This window comes from Dendroctonus ponderosae, unplaced genomic scaffold (genome assembly GCF_020466585.1).
Source record: "Dendroctonus ponderosae isolate FM_Combo_2020 unplaced genomic scaffold, Dpon_F_20191213v2 Dpon_F_20191213_3, whole genome shotgun sequence".
NCBI lineage: Eukaryota > Metazoa > Arthropoda > Insecta > Coleoptera > Curculionidae > Dendroctonus > Dendroctonus ponderosae.
In genome coordinates this window covers 14,161,465-14,181,462 of record NW_026018508.1, presented here as the reverse complement: position 1 = coordinate 14,181,462, position 19,998 = coordinate 14,161,465, and the positions used below count along the sequence as shown (strand labels likewise).

The window sequence follows — 19,998 nt, the reverse complement described above, 5'->3', positions numbered from 1 at the left end:
TGTAAGCGTTCAAGCAAACCACTTCTGAAGATGCAAGCCACTCGTGCTTGCGAAACGTCAAGAAGAAATTCTACCGAACGACGGCCTAAAAACCCGAAAGACCCATTAGTTTCAAGGAATGGCCTCGAAAGTCTATCTTTTTTGCTATAAAAAATGTTTCGTCTTATTCAAATCAAAGATTGCAACTAGATTCTGTGACTTATCCCGATTAAGTATTTCGGTTTAATTTTTATGGGCAAAAGCTGCATTTATAAGGTCAAAGATGAACGTTGCAAATTAGGAAAAACTATTTTTATTGCAACCAAAGACAAAAGTATAAATAAACTTATCGTGGTATGATTGGAAGCAATTTTTCTTGTTTTCTAGACATATTTCCAGGGCGCGTTCAAACGCTGGAGTAATAGCCGCTGGAGGATCTCAAAAAGACCTAAAAACTCGAATTGGCATATTCAGAAAGCAGCCAGGTGGTCAAGTTTATGATCAAAAGGTCCAATCGGACAGCGTCCTCGAATTGGGCGAAAGTCTTCTGTTGAGAACAGTGGTAAATGAAGGAGATGGTAAGAGCAGAAGGTGCAATAAAATTGGGCAGAAAATTAATATGCCACAGACTTTTTGGATATCGGGAGTTTTGCGATACAAAAATGTATAGGGCCAAATATAAATTGCAATTATAAAAAAATACATTTTTTATCGATTGAAATATGAAATTAAGCGGCCCTTAACGAAAATAATTTTAAAATTAAAAATGGCCCGCAGATTAGTTTGTTTTGATTTTTTCTCATACTTGTTAAAATTAGCAAGCGATTTTCTCCAGACAAAATGGTTCTGAACTAACATTCGGTGTTGAAAACTATCATGCTGAAGAAATAAAATTTTAGTACCGTGTAACAACCGAGTATTGGGCAAAAATTAGTCAGCTATCAAGAAGTTTAAATTGATTTCAACAGTTTTTTACTACACTAATTTCAATTATTTATTTTCCTGACTGCGTGTACTTGTTATGATTTTCTTATCTTTCCTGGGAATGGAGACAACAGCGCCATCATCAGATTTAAAATTTACACAAACTCATGATTGGTAAAAATCAACGTTCTTTTAGGTCTTTGCCTTCTTGAAACCTTAAATTTGTCTGCGAGAGACAAATTGAAGGTTTCAAGAAGGCAAAGACCTAAAAAAACGTTGATTTTTACCGATCATGAGTTTGTGTAAATTTTAAATCTGATGATGGCGCTGTCAGACAAATTTAAGGTTTCAAGAAGCCAAAGACCTAAAAGAACATTGATTTTTACCAATCATGAGTTTGTGTAAATTTTAAATCTGATGATGGCGCTGTTGTCTCGCCTTTTTAGTTCGAAACTCTTTTTAGTTCAAAATAATTTGCTAATTTTGTCGCTGACACTCTAAGGAAAAGCAATTTGCTAATTTTACCCATTTAACATTGAATGTAGTCAACTTGTCCACCCAAGTATTCAATTTACGTTCTACCTGAATACTAGAACTAATTTTTCTATCTGTTGGAAAGTTTTTCGTACTTCGACTCCAAGACATGAACATCCAAAAAGCAAGTGGTTTTTCCTAAATATTGTCCATATATTTTCTCAGCATCTGTTTCTCTGCCAGGAAACAAATTTTTAACTAGTTGATAAAACTAAGTGTTTGTGCGTGTCCAGATGCGACATTTTTTAATAGTTATTCTGTCTTATCAGATTTATGTTCGGCTATTTTTAGTTCATAATCCGGCAAACTTCCCGCTGTTTTTCTGTTTCAGTTCATTTTATCTTGGTGCGATTATTGAATTATTTGCCAATTTAAAATTGTTTGGGTTCTACAAACAATCTTTTGGTGGGTCCTAATGCTATTCGGTCAGGTTGTTCTCAAATGAAACTTTCTACAAACATTAAAGGGGTGATTCCACATAAGAAATTAGTTCCCCGGGCCTTAAGTTTGGGGAAATTTTCCGAAATCTAAGGAAAAAACCGGGCAGCAGGTTCTGAATTAAAATTTCCAAATTTGTTTTTATTAAATATTTATTTTCCTGTTCGCTAATTCCCGACAGTTCTGTTCGAAAATATAAAATTGTTTTTTTCAGGCTGGAAAAACAGCCTAATAGGCCCGGTACTCATAACAGGACTAAATTCCAAAAAAACTGCTCTGCTGGTGAATCAGCAAGGATGCGTGAATCCCGAAATGCGAAGCATTTGCCCGAGACATCCGCAAAAAATCAATCCGCTTATCACCGAGCTTCAATTTAGGTAAATGGAAAAAATCCCAACTGAAAAAGAGGTCAGGTTTACACAATTTTAGGGCTTTTCTGTTCCAAGACTCCCCACAAGGGGATGAAATGGTGGTTTCTGTACGAACGCAGGGCTGTTTGAACGTGGCGGATTGTTCAAAGGTGAGATCATCTAACATCTTTTGATGGGACGTCCAAGTATTCTTAAGCTGTTCAATATCGGTTTCATCTTGCACGGCAATTTGCAGGCTCTTCGCCATCTATCTCAATTCAATTAAATACAGTTTGCCATTTTTTTAAATTCTATTTTAATTGGGTTTTCATGTACCAACTGTACAGTGAATAATTAAATAATTTGATACCTAGTGAAACAACCAGCTGGTCAAATCGAGCAATTAATTTCCAATTTTCCTGTTTCACATCGCCTTAACGAGTTGATTGACTTTTCTGCTTTTCTGCTCCACTCATTGTCTGAACATTAATTCCCAAAACGAACTTAAAACTCATAAAGACTAGCAAAATTACGTTGTTTTTTCGCAATTTGGCGGCATTTCCAGCTTGTTTATATGGCGAAAGTCTGGTCACGTGAACGTATAAACACCATGCTGCATGTTAATAATCTCGGGATAATTATAATGTGTTAACGATGTTTTAAAACTTTAACAGGCGTGTTTCAACAGCGCCAATTAGGGTCGCTAATTAAAAATTCTTCAAGTGAGTCAGCTCAATGCTTTTGGGTTTACTGGACGCAATCCTTGACGGGAAAATTATACGCCGAATATTCTATATATATAATTATTTGCATAGGTTGTATAATTTATTTTTGTATTAGGAATATATGTATTTATTCGCGTTTGAAGTTGAAGCGGCTCTATTGTTAAATAGTACATACAACATATACATTTTTAAGTTCAACCTAAAAGTGTTTCAATGCCGAAATGCTAGTAGCTGCTAAAGAGCGAATTGTATTTTTGCAACTGTAGGATGGACTACTTTAGTCATTAGCAACCACAGAGTATTAAAGTATTTACTTAAAAAATGTTCATGAAATTTACAGGTCCCTGATGTAGATGGAAAAGCAAGCATTCTTAAGTAATTTTTATCAGGAAATATTTCAAAATTGCATTACAAATAACAATACTGGAAATGTCAAAACAGCCTTTCGAGGCCATTCCTTGAAACTAGTGGGTTTTTAGGGTTTTTAGGCCGTCGTACAGGTGTGGAAACCACCTCTGAAGATGCAAGCCACTCGTGCTTGCGAAACGTCAGGAAGAAATTCTATTGTACGACGGCCTAAAAACCCGAAAAACCCACTAGTTTCAATACTGGAAATATTTTTAGGACCAATCCTGTTTAGATCCATCCAATCCCAGGACCAAACGGACGTTGCCAATTGAGACTTACAGTCGCAATAAAACTGAAAATGAACATGTTGAACATGTAAATGTACAAGATTGGGAGACGCAGTTCAAATTCAAAGTGGAACCGATCAGTCATCGTGCAACTAAAAGTAATTCGACTAGTTATTTTTATTATTCGGCTTTTTTGTGTTTATCTTTAGTGGCCGTAATTTTCGGTTTAGTTGCTTTTGTCGTAGTGCGTCGGCGCGATCATCGTCGATAGTACGCGATTCTTTAATTGTTATTCTGTTATTTTTATTTAATTTATAAAATTTCGTCAGTTTTCCAATAAAGTTTAACAAGAATGTTTAACAAAAGTATTCACCGAATTTATTCCAGAGCAAATTTCCACCTAGTGTATCTATATAAAATTGTCTTTTTGGCCCCAATAAAATAAAAATGTATCCATCCATTTCTCGGTTCTTAATTTTCTAAAGTGAATAACTGCAAACGCTTTGCCAGCCGATTAAAAGTAATGAATGCGTCCAAGATAAATGAAGGCAATAAAAACCGCATTTGAATGTGTGGATTATAAAAATTAATTATCGTTTGACATTGTTAAGAAATAATCGTTCATATGACATGAGTGTTTCTGTATGCAATCGGCAATTTCGTCAATCGATAACATTATGTGGCCTACCAATGCAACAGTCGAAAGATTAACAAATAATAATTTGTCCCCAAAACACGTACAAATTTCCGTAAGCGCTCAACCATCGAGTTTTTTTGCGAGAAGTTTTCATGTAATTTTAATTCACCCAATGATATTGTTGATTTTTGCAAAAATTGCGCACATTACACGTGAAAAAGTTTAAAAAATACCTCATTTAATTACATCCTCGCTATCACCAAAAGTTGCAAAGCAATGGCAAAAATGTGCAGATGTTGACCATTCATTATCACAAAAACTGCAGCCAAATGAACATTGTTTTTATACACTCGACGAAGAACTCTCAGACCGGAAAACTGTATTAATTAACTGGAAAACTTTTATTTAAAAGCTTACAGTTTTAACGGCTGGGTTGGACTGAAGGTATCCGCAGACTGTGCGCTTTAGCGTTAAGTTTAACAAACATCAATATTGAACATCGTCGCAAAACGTGTGTAAATGCTTCAACTTAATTTACGATATTGAACAATTAGCAATCATCTCGATCTTGTTAGGTGTAGATAACGTGCTTCAGCAATCGTTCCAGTGGCAATGAAAACGGCCTCAAATTGGGAAAAACCAAATTACCAATTAGTAAACACATGCTGAAATATAAATAAAATTTCGTTTTTTGCAAACGGAATCCTTCTGTTGACAGTCTTGTTCAGTACTTCTCCTTGTTGGGGTGAATTAAATTAAAAAAGCCAGAAATTTAAAAATAAATAAGTTTTAAATAAATATCTAACAAATTTACGTGTATAAATTTTCCTCCTAGTTACACCAGTTTTTTCAATAATAACATCTGTTCATGGGTCTACCTTTTTCTATTAATTCTATCGTTTCCTCGTATGAATATTTAAAAAATCTCTGTAAGTTAGTAGTAGTGGCATAAATATAGCAATTAACATGCTGATTTTATATTATTTTTTTATTGTTTTTAAGTAGAAGTCGAAGCGCGGTAAACCAGAAAGTTGCGTAAAAATTCAGCACCGACAAACAACCGATACTAATATATAACTGCGTGATTCGTAATTTACTTGCATCGCCCATCACAATAATTTAGTAAATATTATATTGGCTTTTAGTATTATATTTTCAAATAGGTTAATTTTTAAGTTCTTTATTTTTTTGTAATTATAGTAAAACGGTGATTTAAAAAAAGCTAGATTTTATCACAGTTAAACTGAGGTGTGAAGGTTCGATTTTGAATATGAAATGGAGACATTTGCAGAAAGAGTTCCAAAATTGAAAACAATAGACCAACAAGCTGGCAAAATATTTAGTAAAAGTGAAAATTTGAAAAAAATACCACAATTCGTTATTTTTAAGATTTGGAAACGCACATATAAAACTCGTAAAATTCTGATTTTGCACATTTTTTATGCCTGAATTATTTCCTATATAGGAAATACAAATAGGTACAACCCTTATTACAGAATTAAACATGCACTTGGATTTATGTGATGTGTGCACGCACGCACGCTCCGAGCACGAAAATACTCTTTTAACCTGCCGCCATCTATATCCAAAATTGGCAACATTTCGTTGCACCTTACAGTTACTTGTACCATGCCTTCCCATCTGACTTTTCGAAAATTTCGTCAACTAGTCAATGAAGCAATGGAGGAACTGGAATTGGATTCTGGTGTGTTGTTGGAAGATTCCAGACTTTGCAGACTGTGCAGTGAAGAAAACCAGAATGGCATCAGTTTATATGAACCCAACGACAATGCGGAGGGGTTGTTTACAATGGTCAACACCTATTTGCCATTGAAGGTTCGTATGAAAATCCAGCAAAAGTGTTCTTGATTTACTCAGTATATGCCTTTTGTCCCTCTTGCATTTGAGTAACAAAATAGTCAAAGCGAGATGGCAACAATAACAAAACCTCTAAAATTGTTATTGTCTCCTAAACAGGTTATAAGCGACGATTTGTACCCCAAAACAATATGCCCTGGTTGTCATATCCAGTTGGAGGCCACCAAGCTTTTTATGGACCTAATTATCCAGGGCCAACAGAGGCTAAGGGATCTGTTAAAGTCCCACAAAGATCAGTGTTATCGGGAAGAAAAAGAACGGCAAAAACTGGAACAGGCCCTACAGAACCATAACCCGAACACTAGTGTGGAAACATATGCTATCCAGACTGATGAGAATGGGGAAAAGTACCTTATCCAAAGTGAGGGCTCACACAGGCGTCTGTGGGACTGCTCATTGATCGTTTATCTTAGTTTACAGTGACGGGCCCCTGTTTTCACCCGATCACCAACTGGTTCTACGCGCTGAAGGCCTGGATAAGCCCAAAAGGAAACGAGGCAGACCTCCAAAGGCTGCCGTAGCTGAAAGCACTCCAACTGAACCACCTATTGAAGAGCTAGGTATGAGCCATGAGCTACACTCTGCATGTAATGGGTGGTCGATCTCTCGCATTCAGAATAGAAGAAAACAAATATGCCAGTTTCTCCGGCCTTCTTCTAAAGAGGTAGCGGTTCTTCAGTTCTTCAAGAACGGACTTTAAAATCTTTTTTTGCTCCAGAAGCAATCATACCGATTGGGGTAATTGCTTATTTTTTTAGGTGTATATTAGAGCAGCAAAAATAATGTTTAGAATCGCCGTTATGTTTAATTCTGCTGCTCTGCTCTTCTGTTAATTATCGCGCTGAAACAAATTTGTATTAATGGTTTCTTTTGATGCACGATTGTCCGCTCTTATTCATAAAAACATTCCAATTTACTCATTATTAAAAAAAACATTTTTAAGACCCTGGAGCTCTGTGGACGAAGGAGGTAGACAAGAACATTGTACAAACTTGTGTTATTTGCGAATCGGGGAGATTCCACACTTGCTCTGGTCCACCCTGTGTAAGAATGGTATGATTTTGATGATCTCATGTTGTTTCAGATGATTCAATGAAGCAAGAAGTCCCCGAAGAAAACACCAGTCTTCCACGAAAACGGAAAATACGCCCTCCTGCCCGATACGCAGGTGTTGTGCATGTAAGTTTCTTTTAAAAAAAAGTGAAAACACTTATAAGAGGTAAGAGTTTACAGCAAAATCCTTGTCGGTTGCAATCGATGAAAACTCTTTTTGTGTCTTTTTTGTATAGATATGGATCCGCTTTAAAAATGTTTTCAATTGCTGAAGTTTTCGAGAAAAACCGACATCTTCAAGTTACTTTTGCATTTAATATTGGAAAAAGAAGTAAAATTTTTGTTTTGTTGTAAAAATATAAATTTGCTTAAATTCTACCAGTATGCAGGGGTTTGAATTCTGATTACACTGGACTTTCAGGGAAAAGAATTGGTAAATATATTGAAGAAGGAAGGTATTGTGGATGATGAAACTGATAATTTCGAACAAGACGAAAGAGGATCTAACGAAAAACGTTTCACTCCAACAGAAAAAAACGAGGCGCCCAAAGCGGTCGTAGGGAAAGTTCTGGAGGATCATGGAGAAGAGATGGTTGAACAGTTAGTATTCATGAAAACCAAACCTGTACATGAGAAAGTTAAAAAGAGAGGTATTCTAATGAATAAAATATCAGCTTAGTAGGCTGCAATGCTACATTTTAAGCCGTTTCCAAACCAAAGTATACGTGTGAAATATGCAAAAAGGAGTTTCAACATTATGGCAGATGCGAAATGCACAAACGGAGCCACAAGTTGAAGTTCGGCTGTGAGCATGAGAATTGCTCGGTTCAAGATGAAAGTCGGGAAGTGATTGTTAATCATCAGAATGAAACTGGCCATCAAGGAATTTCCGCGTTTGAGTTAATTAGCAAGATTGTACGTATCTAACGAGTTTCAATTTGTCTGGCCATAAAAAATGATTAAGAATTTATTTCAGAATGGAATAGTTCAGCTCCCGGACGCCATTGATGTTTCTGAAAATATACTGATTGGTGCTAAGAGATTCGAACGCAATGACAATGTTTATCAGTGCGATAAGTGCGAAAAATCATTCACTTGCAAACAAAACTACGAGGTGCATTTCAAAGCAGTACATGACGAGAAAAAAACATTTCAATGCGAAATCTGTGACAAGTAAGTCTTAACTAGGCGCAATCATACACATAACAGTAGCCAAAATCGACTATTTAGGCATTTTGGAATTTCCTGAGAAATTTTTCTAAAACGATATTTGAGATCAAAAAGAGCGAACGTTAATGCTCTCTCCAGTAGAAGAAACTAGAGGTCTGGTACTCTACAGGTTCTCTAAATATGAGCAAAAATCAAAGCACGGTTTTGAAAAAATCGACTATTTTATGTTTAAACCCCTTAAGCATACTTTTGTCTCAAGGTGGTCCGAATACACGTAATCAAAAATAGCTGTGCAGAGATTTACGATGATGTGCTTTTGCCAGAAAATTTAAATTTTATTATCAAAATACAAAGCACCGTTTTCGGTACTTTTCCACCTGTAAAGTGTATGTTTTTCAACGAACTTTATAAGTGTTACCTGTGAATGAAAAAGCAATGGTTTCGCTCTTGTTTTGCTAATAAAATGAAACTGGTAACCATCAATCAATAGAATATTCTTATCTTTCCTGGGTCTCAGTCAAAGTGTGAAGTAGACAATTTTGCATATCGTTTATTTCAGTACGTTTCGGCGAGGCAACAGCGCCATCATCAGATTTAAAATTTACACCAACTCAGGATTGGTAAATACTAACGTTCTTTTAGGTCTTTGCCTTCTTGAAACCTTAAATTTGTCTGTCTATAAGACATCAACTATCGTCAGCTTTAATAATATACATGGTTCTAGAGAAAATTCCTAAAGTTCTTTTAATGATTCCAGGAAATTTGCGTACGCGTGCAGTTTAAAAAATCATATGATTGTGCATAAATCTGAGGTCCCTAGCAAAGCACTGGATGGCTTCAAATGCGATGTATGCGAGAAAATCTTCCATCACCCCAGTAGCCTTTTGTATCACAAGAACGCTGAGCATGGAAATAAAAAGTAGAAATGCCCCATTTTTTTCATATCGAATATTTCCCATGAGTTTTTAGGTTCATGTGCAACAAATGCAACAAATCGTTTAAACATCGGCAACTTTTACTGCGACATCAGACGGTTCACAGCGATGATAGACCGTTTAAATGTGAACAGTGTAGTCGCCAATTCAAGTCAAAAACGAATCTAACAACGCATGAAAAAGTCCATCAGGGAATCAAGCAGTTTGTGTGTCCGATTTGTGGGAACATGTTTGTGCATAAGGCCTCCCTATGGGTGCATCTGAAGTAAGTGCGGTGAAACCTTTTGGGTTTAATTAATTAAAATTTATTAAACATTAGATGGCACAACGGAGTTAAACCGTTTAAGTGCACCGTGTGCAACAAAGCATTTTCTCAAAAAGGAAATCTGGTGGAGCATGAACGGATTCACACGGGAGACAAACCGTTCGAATGTAATTTATGTGGGCGCGCTTTTACAACTTCATCCCAGCACAAGTTGCACATGAAACGACATACCGGTAATGTGGTAAAATGCCAGATACACCGACCAAAAGTGAATGGTTAATTTGGTTTGTTTAGGGGAAAAGCCGTTTACGTGCAAGTACTGCTTGAAAAGCTTCCTTCACAAGGATATTTATGATACACACATTCGGCGGCATTTGGGCGAAAAACCGTTTCATTGCAAGTATTGTCCAAAAACGTTCCCAGAGCAATGGGCATGTGTTAGACACGAGCGTGTTCATTTAGGAGTGAAGAAATATAAATGCGACGTGTGTAACAAGTGAGTAGCAATGAGGTCTAATGAATAGTCGAAGGCAAGTTCTTATTGGATTTGTATTTTCCTTCACTTTACTCGTCGCTTATAGGCATTTTTTTGCTGGCGTAGCCGAAAAATATGCTCTCAATTGCCTTTTTAATTGTAGAGCATTTTCGGATGGTAGTAACCTGAAAAAGCACAAAAAAATCCATTTGAAAAATGACGCCGCATCGCTACTGGCCGTTCAGAAACCTGCGGAAGTTCCCTCGTCATCTGCTGAATCCCAGCTTGCCATTATTTCCGATGATCTAATTCCTGTGATAAAAACGCAAAATGGTGATCTGAAAACGATGCCGTTACCTGTAAGTTGCGGGTGTTTCCTGCTGCAATCCATCGATTCACAATTCCTTTTTTTTTTCATACGTTTTACATTTAGGACTTTTTCTTTGAATTGTTTCTAATTATATTATATGTTTTGCCTTTACTTGATAGATTCATCCTTCTGATTTACAAATACACGATTTACTGGATCACGAAGGCAACGCAACTAACATCACTACTGCAGACGGTCAGCCAATCTTGATCGTATCATCAGGAAATAAAAACTTTCAAGGATTGCTTCCCGATGGAAGATTAGTCAATTTCAACATTCTTTCTAATGAACAAAGTGAGGATCAAGACGAGGAAGATTCCCAGCAAGAGGTAATGGCAATAAACACTATTGATCCGAGGTTTTGTTAATGAAAAGAATACTTTTTCATTCCAGCTGATAGCTAGCAGCGGCTCAAATTTATTAAACTCAGAATTGCAATTTCTAGAAGACAACTGCAATTCGGTTACCAGCGAGGATAAACAAACGTTTATTTCTGAAGATGGAAAAGTTTGTTTCATTACTGGTTTCGATGAAAACTCGTTTCTGACGATGAGCTAAAGCTCTTGTTTCTTCCTAAAGCTATTTGCTGAACAGATGCTCGGTTTTTATTAAGGTAAACCTTTTTATGCTATAAAATGACACGGCTACAAATAATGAAAAAAAACACCTTGTGATTGAATTGCGTGCTTTTATCTATAATAACAAAAAGTGTAATACAAAATGAGTTTCATGCATTATTGCAGAAGACATTTACTCAATAATTATATATCTAACAGTGTAAACAAATAAAATAGTTCAGGATAAAAAACAAGCAACAAAATAGTTTACATTTTAAAATTTTGGGTGTAATCATATTCTATGGTGGGTATTACAGACTGCATAAATTTCAAAAATATAATTAGATACATATGAACTCCTAATTCCCCTCCGCCCTCAGTTACGGTTTCTATTATACTTTTCATCACTTCAGCATGTCTACAAATAATGTTACTTAATTAAAACCGGTTTGTATGAGTATTTTTTCAATCACTTTTCTTAAGAGAAAAATATTTTATACCTGCAAGGATGTACAGAAGCCATCTTAGGCCCACTTAAATGAGGATGCGATTCCAATGTTACCGTTTTCATGGCATAGTCCTTGTTTACATCTTGGAAAAACTCCTGGGCACTTAGAGGCTCATGTTTCTGGAAAATTCATTCGTTGAAACCAAATATTTTTGTTAATAATCGTGGTTGAAGTTTCACCTCATTGTATCCTGTTAACCACAATCGAGGAGTTTGATAATATTTATCGTAAGTTATATGTAGGTCGTAAGTGCGAGTTCTGACTATTTCTCCTTCATCGGCGTCACTTTTTCCAGCTGTTGCGGTGGGCTTGACCACCTTGGCAACCTAAATATTCAAAATTAGATCAGTAGAGTACATTTTTGTTGATCGATTCTGATCTGACCTGATCATCTTCCAACATGCCGCTCTCTTCAAATTCTTCCATATCAGCCGCTTCATCATCATCGTCCTCTTCATCATCACTATTATGATTGTCGGTTTTCAGTGCAGCTTCTTCCATGCTCTCTGCCTGAAAACATGTATGCAACACGGGTTTATTTGAGTGAAACTAGATAAATAATTTGTTTAATTTTCACTAGATTTCTATCAAATTGTGTTAATGTTTGTAGATTTGGGCAAAATATAAACCAATGATTTTACCTTTTCTAGAGTCATTTCAGATATTTTATCTTCAATGGAGGCATTGTCTTTGTCATAATGGTGGGTATCAACCCAGCCATTGTCCGCATCATCAGACTCTATAATTCTCTCTAAATCATCTGAATATTCCATCTGCTCGCATCTGGAATTCGGTATAGCTTTGATATCAAATGCAATAAATCCCAGATATTTTCAGCCATCATTAGCAGAAATGTTTGAGTCGAACAGCAAGGTTTTAAATTAGGTAGATGACCACCTATAGTTACTTTAAATCCAAACACTTTCTAGTCAATTTCGCATATTTCTATCATGTGATGAATGTGGAAAAACACTTGTGTTTAAATTATTTTTAAATTGCGATAAAAAATGTTTGTGTAAACCAAGATATTTACGTTTAATTAATTGGAACATTGGATGAAATGCATATTATTTACCGATAATGCAACCGAAGGCTCGTCCACTCGTCTCGACAAACACATACTTTATTGGCACTATCGAAAACTGAATTTCAGTCAACTTAAACTCACCTTCTGGAACATGGCACATTCTTCGTAATTAAAAATTGTTTACGTTTGGGCAAATACGGTTTCGCTTTTGATTCATCTCCAACTGCCCACTGCCAGGTGGGACAATGATGAACAAGATGGTCTCCAGCGGCTACGAATTCTTCGGGAGTTAAAACGCCGGTTTCACGAAACTTTGACTCCTGAAGATTGAATTCGCATTTATTATTATTACTGCCAGGGCACGCTACTTGCGTATATTCACCTTTAAAACTGGGGTCAAATATTCACCCACAGCTAAGGCAGTTCCTTTAACGCTATTAATTACGTTCTGCATAATGATTGAGTCGCAATGTTCGTGGTGATAACAAGCCAACTGTTTATTCTACACACACCATCACTGAAGTGAAATATTTTATTTCACTAATCTATAAACCACACAAGAATTTAAGGTTTTTTACTGGTTTTGATATTGATTTCTTCTGAGACTGACATTACGGTTGCTTGACTTATCTTCTTGCGTTTTTAGGTAGTGACAAACTCAAAAAAAATCAATGTGGATGTTTGGCAACAAAGCTATGAAAAATAGAAACCGTCGATAAAATACTCACTATTAATTATTTAATTTATTTCTTAAGATTTTTCACTGTGCTAATGCCCTTTTCTATTTTTATTTCTGAAAATGGCAATTGTTTGAATTGTTGGTTTCCCCATTCTCTAGTCGTGCAAGTTGCCAAATCTAACACAAAGCCGTTAATTAAATGACACCCAAAACGTCATAATTGGATTAAGATATCTGTTGTTTTGGTAAACAAAGAACCTTTTGAATTGAACACGAATTATTCGAATTTAACAGTTTTTCTGTATGAAAGTAAAATATCCGTTGCGATTAAGAGGATAAACATCGGTTATATAAAGTGAAAAATCCCAATCTGACGAGCCACAAACTCGAGTAGAGGCGAAAATGAAGGGAAACAGCGACTTCTTTTCACATTCCACTTGCTCTAGCTGCAAAACGCGCTTAATGCACCCCATTAAACGATGTGCGCAGTGCAAGGTGGTAGCGTATTGTTCCAAAGAGCATCAGCTACTAGAATGGGACAGTCACAAAGCGCTTTGCAAAGTAATCGCCAGCGAAAATAACTATATCCAATACAAAGTTAAAAGCCACACTGATCTTGTAAGGTATATTCAGCAAAGGGGGCTTTTATGGCAGCTGAAGTTGGGCCGCAAGTTGTTGAAGGCAGAGGCGCAAATGTTCATGTTCCCCAGAGTGTGTGCTGTCTGTTTCAAAAGGGAGATTTTGGTTGATTGTGAGCAGTGTTCGAGTGCATTTTATTGCAGCAACGAGCACTACTTGCGCCATCAGGAAAAACACCAAAAGTTTTGCAAGCTTTTCCGGTTGTCCTCGGACATGGATTGCTATTTTTTTCGCAACATTCCTGTGGAAGCTTTTACGTTGAAAGCACCAAATCCTAATCAGCAAACCATCCCGGAAAGTTTAGAGTTTCTCAATTATGTGACTAACAGGCATTTATCAACTACAGATCTGAACTATATCAATAGTTGTGATGAAATTCTGAGTGGATTAACAGTTCTGTTTGCACTGAATCAAAGTGGGATCCTTAAAAATCGCCAACTGGCCAAGCCATTCTTGGGCATTCATATAGTTGGTGCAACCGCACTCGAGTATAGTCTAAATTGGGCGTTAACAATTGAAATATTTTTCCATTGGATACTCAACTTACAAGTATTTTCTGTGGCGTTTATTGGGCCTGAAGCCCCCGACTTGCCCATAGATTTCCAAAACATCCAAAGGCAATTTTGCGAAAACTGTAGAAAAAGAACCAATTTCATTACAGCAGAGGCGAAATGTTACCCATCGTTGTACCATGAAGTGGCTGATCATTTGATTCAGCCTGATATAGTTGTAGCATTCAACAGCGGCCTGCACGAATTTTATGAAAGTAGCTACGATCCCTGGAAGAGCAGCGTTAAATGTTTGATTCAAAATGCTGGGGTTCCCCTACTGCTAACCGCGTATACTTTGCAAGAGATCCGGAAAGATTTGCAAATAATTCAGGCAACTGCTCAGGTTAAAGTCCTGCACGAACCAAAAGAAAACCCATTTCGTAATCAGCGACCACTTCAAGACTGGGCCAGTCAGGACGATCCGATTTATTTTATTAATAATTATCTTGCAATTGCTGTAAAATGAGCAAATTCTCAGTAGCGTAGGCGTGGTAAATATTGTTTAACTGACTGATCGATTGCTGTGATATTCATGCGTTTATTTTCATACATATTGTATTAATCGATGATTTTTCCTCATTATAATAACATGCTTATGCAAGTAACTTGTTTCATTTTTGTTTCCCGAATGTAACTGTATTTTTTCCGCGTTCAATTTCAATTCGCTTGAAAATTCTGTCTTTGCAAAGGAGAGAAAGGTTTCGAGAACAAAAATTTCATAATTATTAAAAATAATAATGCATTCAAACGTATGAAACTCTCTGGGAACAAAAGAACGAGAAAAGTGCCTCGCAATATAACTAAACAAAATACACAATCTAACATTCGATGCGATTATCGCTTTATAGATATTCATCTCACTGACTGTTTTTATTAAACAGATACTTAATAAAAAAAGTTATCTTTTAAAGCAAACTTTTATGTGCACCATGGCGTGACGAGGAACTAATTTGGAATTTAATGCAATGTAAAGTCAAGGTTCTCATACACATAATTTTATAATAGTCTCGCCTATTCAATGCCGACCATTACACAGCTGTATTACTTGAAAGCTAAAGCTAAATTAAAATGAAAAAAAAATAGTATTGGAATAAAAGTCTTGACCAGTTTCGATCTAATCATTTTATTTGCTCTTGACTTCTAAACATGGTCACACATTTAAGTGTTCAAGGGAATTAGTTAAATGAACAGATTTTATATAAAACAGGTCACAAGTGATAATATTGAGGTGATTTTCGGAACGGGTGTAAAAACGCATACGTCCAAAAAAAACACTGTTTCTTCATCAAAATAGCAAGAAAAACCCTGTGCTTGTACCACGCATTTGTATCGTGAGTAATCAGTTAATAAATGTGAAACAAAAATTTGTATATCGTTTATTTCATAACGTTTCGACGAGACAACAGCGCCATCATCAGATTTAAAATTCATACAAACTCATAATTGGTAAACATTACATTCTTTCAGGTCTCTGCTGTCTTGAAACCTTCAATTTGTTTTTCAGCGTGCGAAAACAAATTGAAGGTTTCAAGACAGCAAAGACCTAAAAGAATGTAATGTTTCCCAATTATGAGTTTGTATGAATTTTAAATCTGATGATGACGCTGTTGTCTCGTCGAAACGTTATGAAATAAACGATATACAAATTTTTGTTTCACACTTCGGCTGGAGCCCAAGAAGGAAACACGCAGTCAGGAAAATAAATAAAAAAGTAATCAGTTAATAAACAATGTTCGGGAAAACCCGTTTGGAAAGAATTTTGAACCCAAACAACTAGAAAATTGCCTAACAATTTGTTGCGGTTTATTTTGCCTTATTAACATTGACAAAGTCCTAGTTTATATTTATTTCGGTCCCATTATTCAGAAGCCCTCTATAGAAATCAAAAATAACAATCAGCATTACACAAACGCGCAAAAATAACGTGCATCCGGCGGTTCGCTATAAACTAAAGTAAAAGTGAACCACTTCTGGCCAATTTATCGAAAAACCGATTATAATTGGGGTTTAAGACCCGCCGCTAAAGCAAACGCAAAAATAATTAGCCGCCTAGATAGACAAATGATGAAGACAAGCAGTCATAATTTATAAGAAATAACAAGGATTTTTCCAAGGTAGTATGGGTAGGCGTGTTTGTATAGGGTGTTCCATCAGTATGTATGAAATGCGTCTAAACGATTAGAATAGGCATTAAATACAAATACTTATCGTGTATCCTTAAGTCATAATTTGCATTTACCAAAGCACTGAGTACTTCATTAAAGCGTTTTTTAGAAATTCTTAGAAAGAAAAAAAATCTTAGAAACGTTAAGAAATAGCCACATGATTCTTTCTTCGGCTTTTAGAGGAACAAATGCAATTTTTTCACTTAGTTTCAATCGACTGAAACATTTCTTTAACAAAAACAGTATTAAAAGGCGCAGTAGAAAGTTCCAAAAAAATTTAAACGAAAAAACGGTTTTTCATTTCAAAAAGTCTGTTTTAGTCAATTGGTTCTACGGAAATTCGTCTTAGGAAAATGATTCCTCTTGAAAAGGAATTTCTCTGAAATTGTCGGAGATAGCAACATGCTTCTTTTTCATCAAAGATGATGATATTTGGCAATTTGGCGAATAGACAATTTATTGTTGTATCATTACTTCCTCAAAAACCCGAATAAAGACACAGAGGAATAATTTTCGCAAGAAAAGCAAATTGCTGGTCAACGATGCGTGCAAACGGAAAATATACTATGGGGAACCAAACTATTGCAAGTGGCTTTTGCTTCTATGAAATCTGCTATTCTTGAAATAACTTTAGCAAAATTAAGGAAAAACTTTATTTTTATTTTCGGTCGATATCTAATTGTTTAGACGCAAGCAAATAATTTCATGCTAATGGGACACCCTGTATGGTTTCTTGAATAATGATTTCCTTGCTTGCAGGCTTGTTTTTTTTATTTAATTAAAAACCTCCACGAAATCTTGTGCTTCGATAAATTACTGAAACAATTCGCGAAAATCGGAAAAAAAATCAAAAAGTGACCGTCTTTATCAAGTTATTTAGAAGTTAAGGCTCTTAACTTGTGCCTAATGATTCATTTGAGGTGTTTTCCATTTTTTCCGCCGTTCGTCAAACAAGATATAGATAATATCAGTTTAATGAAACTATAATGGTCCAATAAATGATGAGTTTGAAATCACGTTAAAAAATTATCTATTTACTTTTATTGCCTATTATAACGCGTTCCAGTAGCAACCATTACGGGAAGCCAGTGTAGCTAGCAAAATGCCACATAGTTAACAATTTATGACAGTGTTACAATTAAGTAAATAAAAAAGTTTAAAATTTTTGATTTTTATGACTTTCAACATAAATCTGATGTTGTTGTTTACATTTTTAATTCCATAGAACACTGAATAAATTGCTAAAATTAGCAGAGTTTATAATGACTATTATTATTAATACTGCAAGTAAGTTTGCAATATCAATAAATGCTAAATATGCATATTAATAACTTGTGTTTGTTTTTCTACTACTAATAATATACGCGTTTATTTGCATAGCTTTTAACGGTGACGACCTCAAATTAATATACCGCGATGAGGGTCAATTTATGTAAAAAATACACTCGTTTTTTATATTATAATATTTATATACGTTTATTAAATGTTGCGCTAATTCCCGTTTTCCTCTAAGCTTTAAATTATATCTACAAAAATCGAATGAAATTAATAAAAAATAATGTAACTAAACGGTTGATCAAACATTATCCGCGTTTAAAATGCCACAAACTGTTAAAACATGGCCATAAAGTTGCTCGCCCTATATATAAATCAACATTCAAAATTTAACTGGGTTTCACCTGGTCTCATTATGTAATTAACTAATTAAAAGTTGCACTAACGATTGCCCACCCCCTCCAACTGATGAATAGATTTGAAAGCAAATATGCAGAAGTTCTTAGTTGTCGGGTACAGTATCAGTTTGCGTGTGTTAAAGGATATAGATCTCGAGGTACGTACGAAATCTTCATATCATTTTCATTAAAATAATCGATTTGGAGATATTTTTAAAAGTTATGATAAGAAAAAATGTTTTAAATCAGATCAGAAAAATTGAATGAATTTTTATATGAATTCAATTTATTTTAGATTTTATTCAGTTCAGAAATAAGAGTTTTAATCGACATACAACATACAGAAATTTGGGTTTTGAGAAATTTTATAATTATTTTTTTGCAGTCCATTGCACAGAAGCAAGATGATCGACTGGGACAAGTACCAAATAACTTTGCAATTTTTTTGAATAATTGTATGTTTTGTACATCACATTTTTGAATTATAGCTTATGTTATAGAAATAGAAAAAAGTTAATTTTTCAGTCACCAAACAGTAGCGCAGTTCTTGGTAATTAAGGCGTATTGACTCACTAAACACAAGCAACAGCAGCCAAATGTTATAGAAGGGGCCGTAAATGCAGGGTTTTAAAAATTGGATTCTGGTAATTTGGGATTATTTAGCCTGCAGGCGATAGACGATCGTCTCCTCAACTAGTAAAATAACATTATCGTGTTCTAACTTGATTTGAAGAGTTTGGCTTTTTTTTGGATTGGACTCAATTGAAATTAAAAAAAAACTGTAACTGTTCTTATGCTAAGTCATTATAAAACAGTAGTAGCAAGGACATTTTAAATGCAAAAAGTTCCCGATATAAAAGCTAGAAAGTAGTTTTTAACCAGGCGGAGCCGATCTCTTACTATAAAGAAATAACTGTTCCATAATTACATATTATAACTTTTGCCCATGCAAGTGTATTATTTGCATAGCAGAATGTTTACACTGGGCAATAATTATGCATTTTGTCATCCAGAATTTTTTTTGAAACGGTTTTGCAAACTCAGGCATTTCACTTAATCGCATACTCACATGTATGGACATACTGATTGCTGTTAATCAAGATATAACCAGATTGCACGGTTCGAATGTGGCAACACATCGACTTTACCTGAACTGGGTTTTGAGGCAAATCAATGACTTAATATCGGCAATCAATTTTAAACGTGCCTTGCAAAGATCAGCGATACTTAATCCGTTACGTAACACGCCACTTATTTAAATAAATTTATTCATTTTTATGCTATTGAAATACTATTTTGGGTCAATGCCTTCTTAACGTGTTTACCGACTACGTCTGCAGCTTCCTAATTAATGCAAATTTGGATTTTTTCTAGAACACCATGAGCAAACTAATGATTTTGACGGTTTTGTCGGTGGCGGCGAGTGCTTGGGGCTATTCAGCAGGAGCTCCTGAAGCCGTATGCGGCAACATGACACCTAACCATCCAGTCAGCGCGCAAAAAACTCGCTTTCCCTACAAAGTTTCAGTCTCTAGCGACACAATCAAAGCTGGAGAAGAAACAAAAATTAACATTTCAGGAAAACAGTTCAAAGGTATTCCACTCGATCAAATTATTTCGTAGAATTCGCCCTCTAATAGCGCTCAGTTTAATTTATTCTCTTTTGAAACGATTGAGTAAAGCCTGTGTCCCATGCATCCGTTTATACGATGGTACGATGATACCAAAGTGTTTCTATTGGTTGGAGATCTGTCAATTCGTCCGCCGTCTTACGAACGGAGGACCAATTGACAGATCTCCAACCAATAGAAACACTTTGGTATCATCGTA

At 35.5% G+C, this 19,998-nt stretch overlaps 6 protein-coding genes across 7 annotated transcripts in view; 4 read left to right on the top strand and 2 right to left on the bottom strand.

Moving 5' to 3' along the window:
• The window catches only part of LOC109537536, a 5,615-nt gene extending 1,662 nt beyond the window's left edge, over positions 1-3,953 (top strand). Inside the window, exons 2-5 of the mRNA XM_048665299.1 lie at positions 367-557; positions 2,090-2,252; positions 2,305-2,395; positions 3,575-3,953. Coding sequence (XP_048521256.1) covers positions 367-557; positions 2,090-2,252; positions 2,305-2,395; positions 3,575-3,856 — 727 coding nt within the window. The 3' untranslated portion in view covers positions 3,857-3,953. The remainder of the gene's footprint in view (positions 1-366; positions 558-2,089; positions 2,253-2,304; positions 2,396-3,574) is intronic.
• The window catches only part of LOC109537538 (bcl-2-related ovarian killer protein), a 12,946-nt gene extending 8,195 nt beyond the window's left edge, over positions 1-4,751 (bottom strand). Inside the window, exon 1 of the mRNA XM_019904321.2 lies at positions 4,456-4,751. The gene's annotated coding sequence lies outside the window, so the exon portion shown is untranslated. The remainder of the gene's footprint in view (positions 1-4,455) is intronic.
• Positions 4,752-5,836: 1,085 nt separating this feature from the next.
• On the top strand, positions 5,837-11,385 carry LOC109537345 (zinc finger protein 182). Its single transcript, XM_048665178.1, has 14 exons — positions 5,837-6,058; positions 6,200-6,461; positions 6,514-6,660; positions 7,185-7,279; positions 7,575-7,803; positions 7,857-8,068; positions 8,130-8,326; positions 9,081-9,242; positions 9,293-9,523; positions 9,578-9,756; positions 9,818-10,019; positions 10,162-10,357; positions 10,488-10,697; positions 10,762-11,385. The coding sequence occupies exons 1-14, from the start codon at positions 5,852-5,854 to the stop codon at positions 10,924-10,926; spliced, it is 2,694 nt and encodes an 897-aa protein (XP_048521135.1). The 5' UTR covers positions 5,837-5,851; the 3' UTR covers positions 10,927-11,385.
• Positions 10,901-19,998, top strand: part of LOC109537350 (putative defense protein Hdd11) — a 10,750-nt gene continuing 1,652 nt past the window's right edge. Inside the window, exons 1-2 of one of the 2 annotated variants that reach the window (XM_019904018.2) lie at positions 10,901-10,981; positions 19,543-19,762. In XM_019904018.2, the coding sequence (XP_019759577.2) occupies positions 19,549-19,762 (214 nt within the window). In that variant the 5' untranslated portion in view covers positions 10,901-10,981; positions 19,543-19,548. Of the gene's footprint in view, positions 10,982-18,002; positions 18,327-19,542; positions 19,763-19,998 lie in introns of those variants that run through there. The other variant, XM_019904017.2, reaches the window with a different exon arrangement.
• LOC109537348 (ubiquitin-like-conjugating enzyme ATG3) lies at positions 11,043-13,108 on the bottom strand. The gene is made up of 7 exons (XM_019904015.2): positions 12,844-13,108; positions 12,603-12,781; positions 12,076-12,217; positions 11,819-11,944; positions 11,614-11,760; positions 11,426-11,553; positions 11,043-11,343 (listed from the first exon to the last, which is right to left on the bottom strand). The coding sequence occupies exons 1-7, from the start codon at positions 12,913-12,915 to the stop codon at positions 11,193-11,195; spliced, it is 945 nt and encodes a 314-aa protein (XP_019759574.1). The 5' UTR covers positions 12,916-13,108; the 3' UTR covers positions 11,043-11,192.
• On the top strand, positions 13,993-14,796 carry LOC125503813. The gene has a single exon (XM_048664733.1). The coding sequence runs from the start codon at positions 13,993-13,995 to the stop codon at positions 14,794-14,796; it is 804 nt and encodes a 267-aa protein (XP_048520690.1).

Excerpts from the sequence above, each read along its gene's own strand:
- LOC109537345 (XM_048665178.1), top strand. The coding sequence starts at position 5,852 with ATGCCTTCCCATCTGACTTTTCGAAAATTTCGTCAACTAGTCAATGAA. Across the intron at positions 9,243-9,292 it reads GCTGAGCATGGAAATAAAAA|GTTCATGTGCAACAAATGCA; the intron begins GTAGAAATGCCC and ends ATGAGTTTTTAG. Across the intron at positions 9,524-9,577 it reads TCCCTATGGGTGCATCTGAA|ATGGCACAACGGAGTTAAAC; the intron begins GTAAGTGCGGTG and ends ATTAAACATTAG.
- LOC109537348 (XM_019904015.2), bottom strand. The coding sequence starts at position 12,915 with ATGCAGAACGTAATTAATAGCGTTAAAGGAACTGCCTTAGCTGTGGGT. Across the intron at positions 12,782-12,843 it reads ATTTGACCCCAGTTTTAAAG|GAGTCAAAGTTTCGTGAAAC; the intron begins GTGAATATACGC and ends TTCAATCTTCAG. Across the intron at positions 12,218-12,602 it reads AATGTGCCATGTTCCAGAAG|ATGCGAGCAGATGGAATATT; the intron begins GTGAGTTTAAGT and ends ACCGAATTCCAG.
- LOC125503813 (XM_048664733.1), top strand. The coding sequence starts at position 13,993 with ATGGATTGCTATTTTTTTCGCAACATTCCTGTGGAAGCTTTTACGTTG.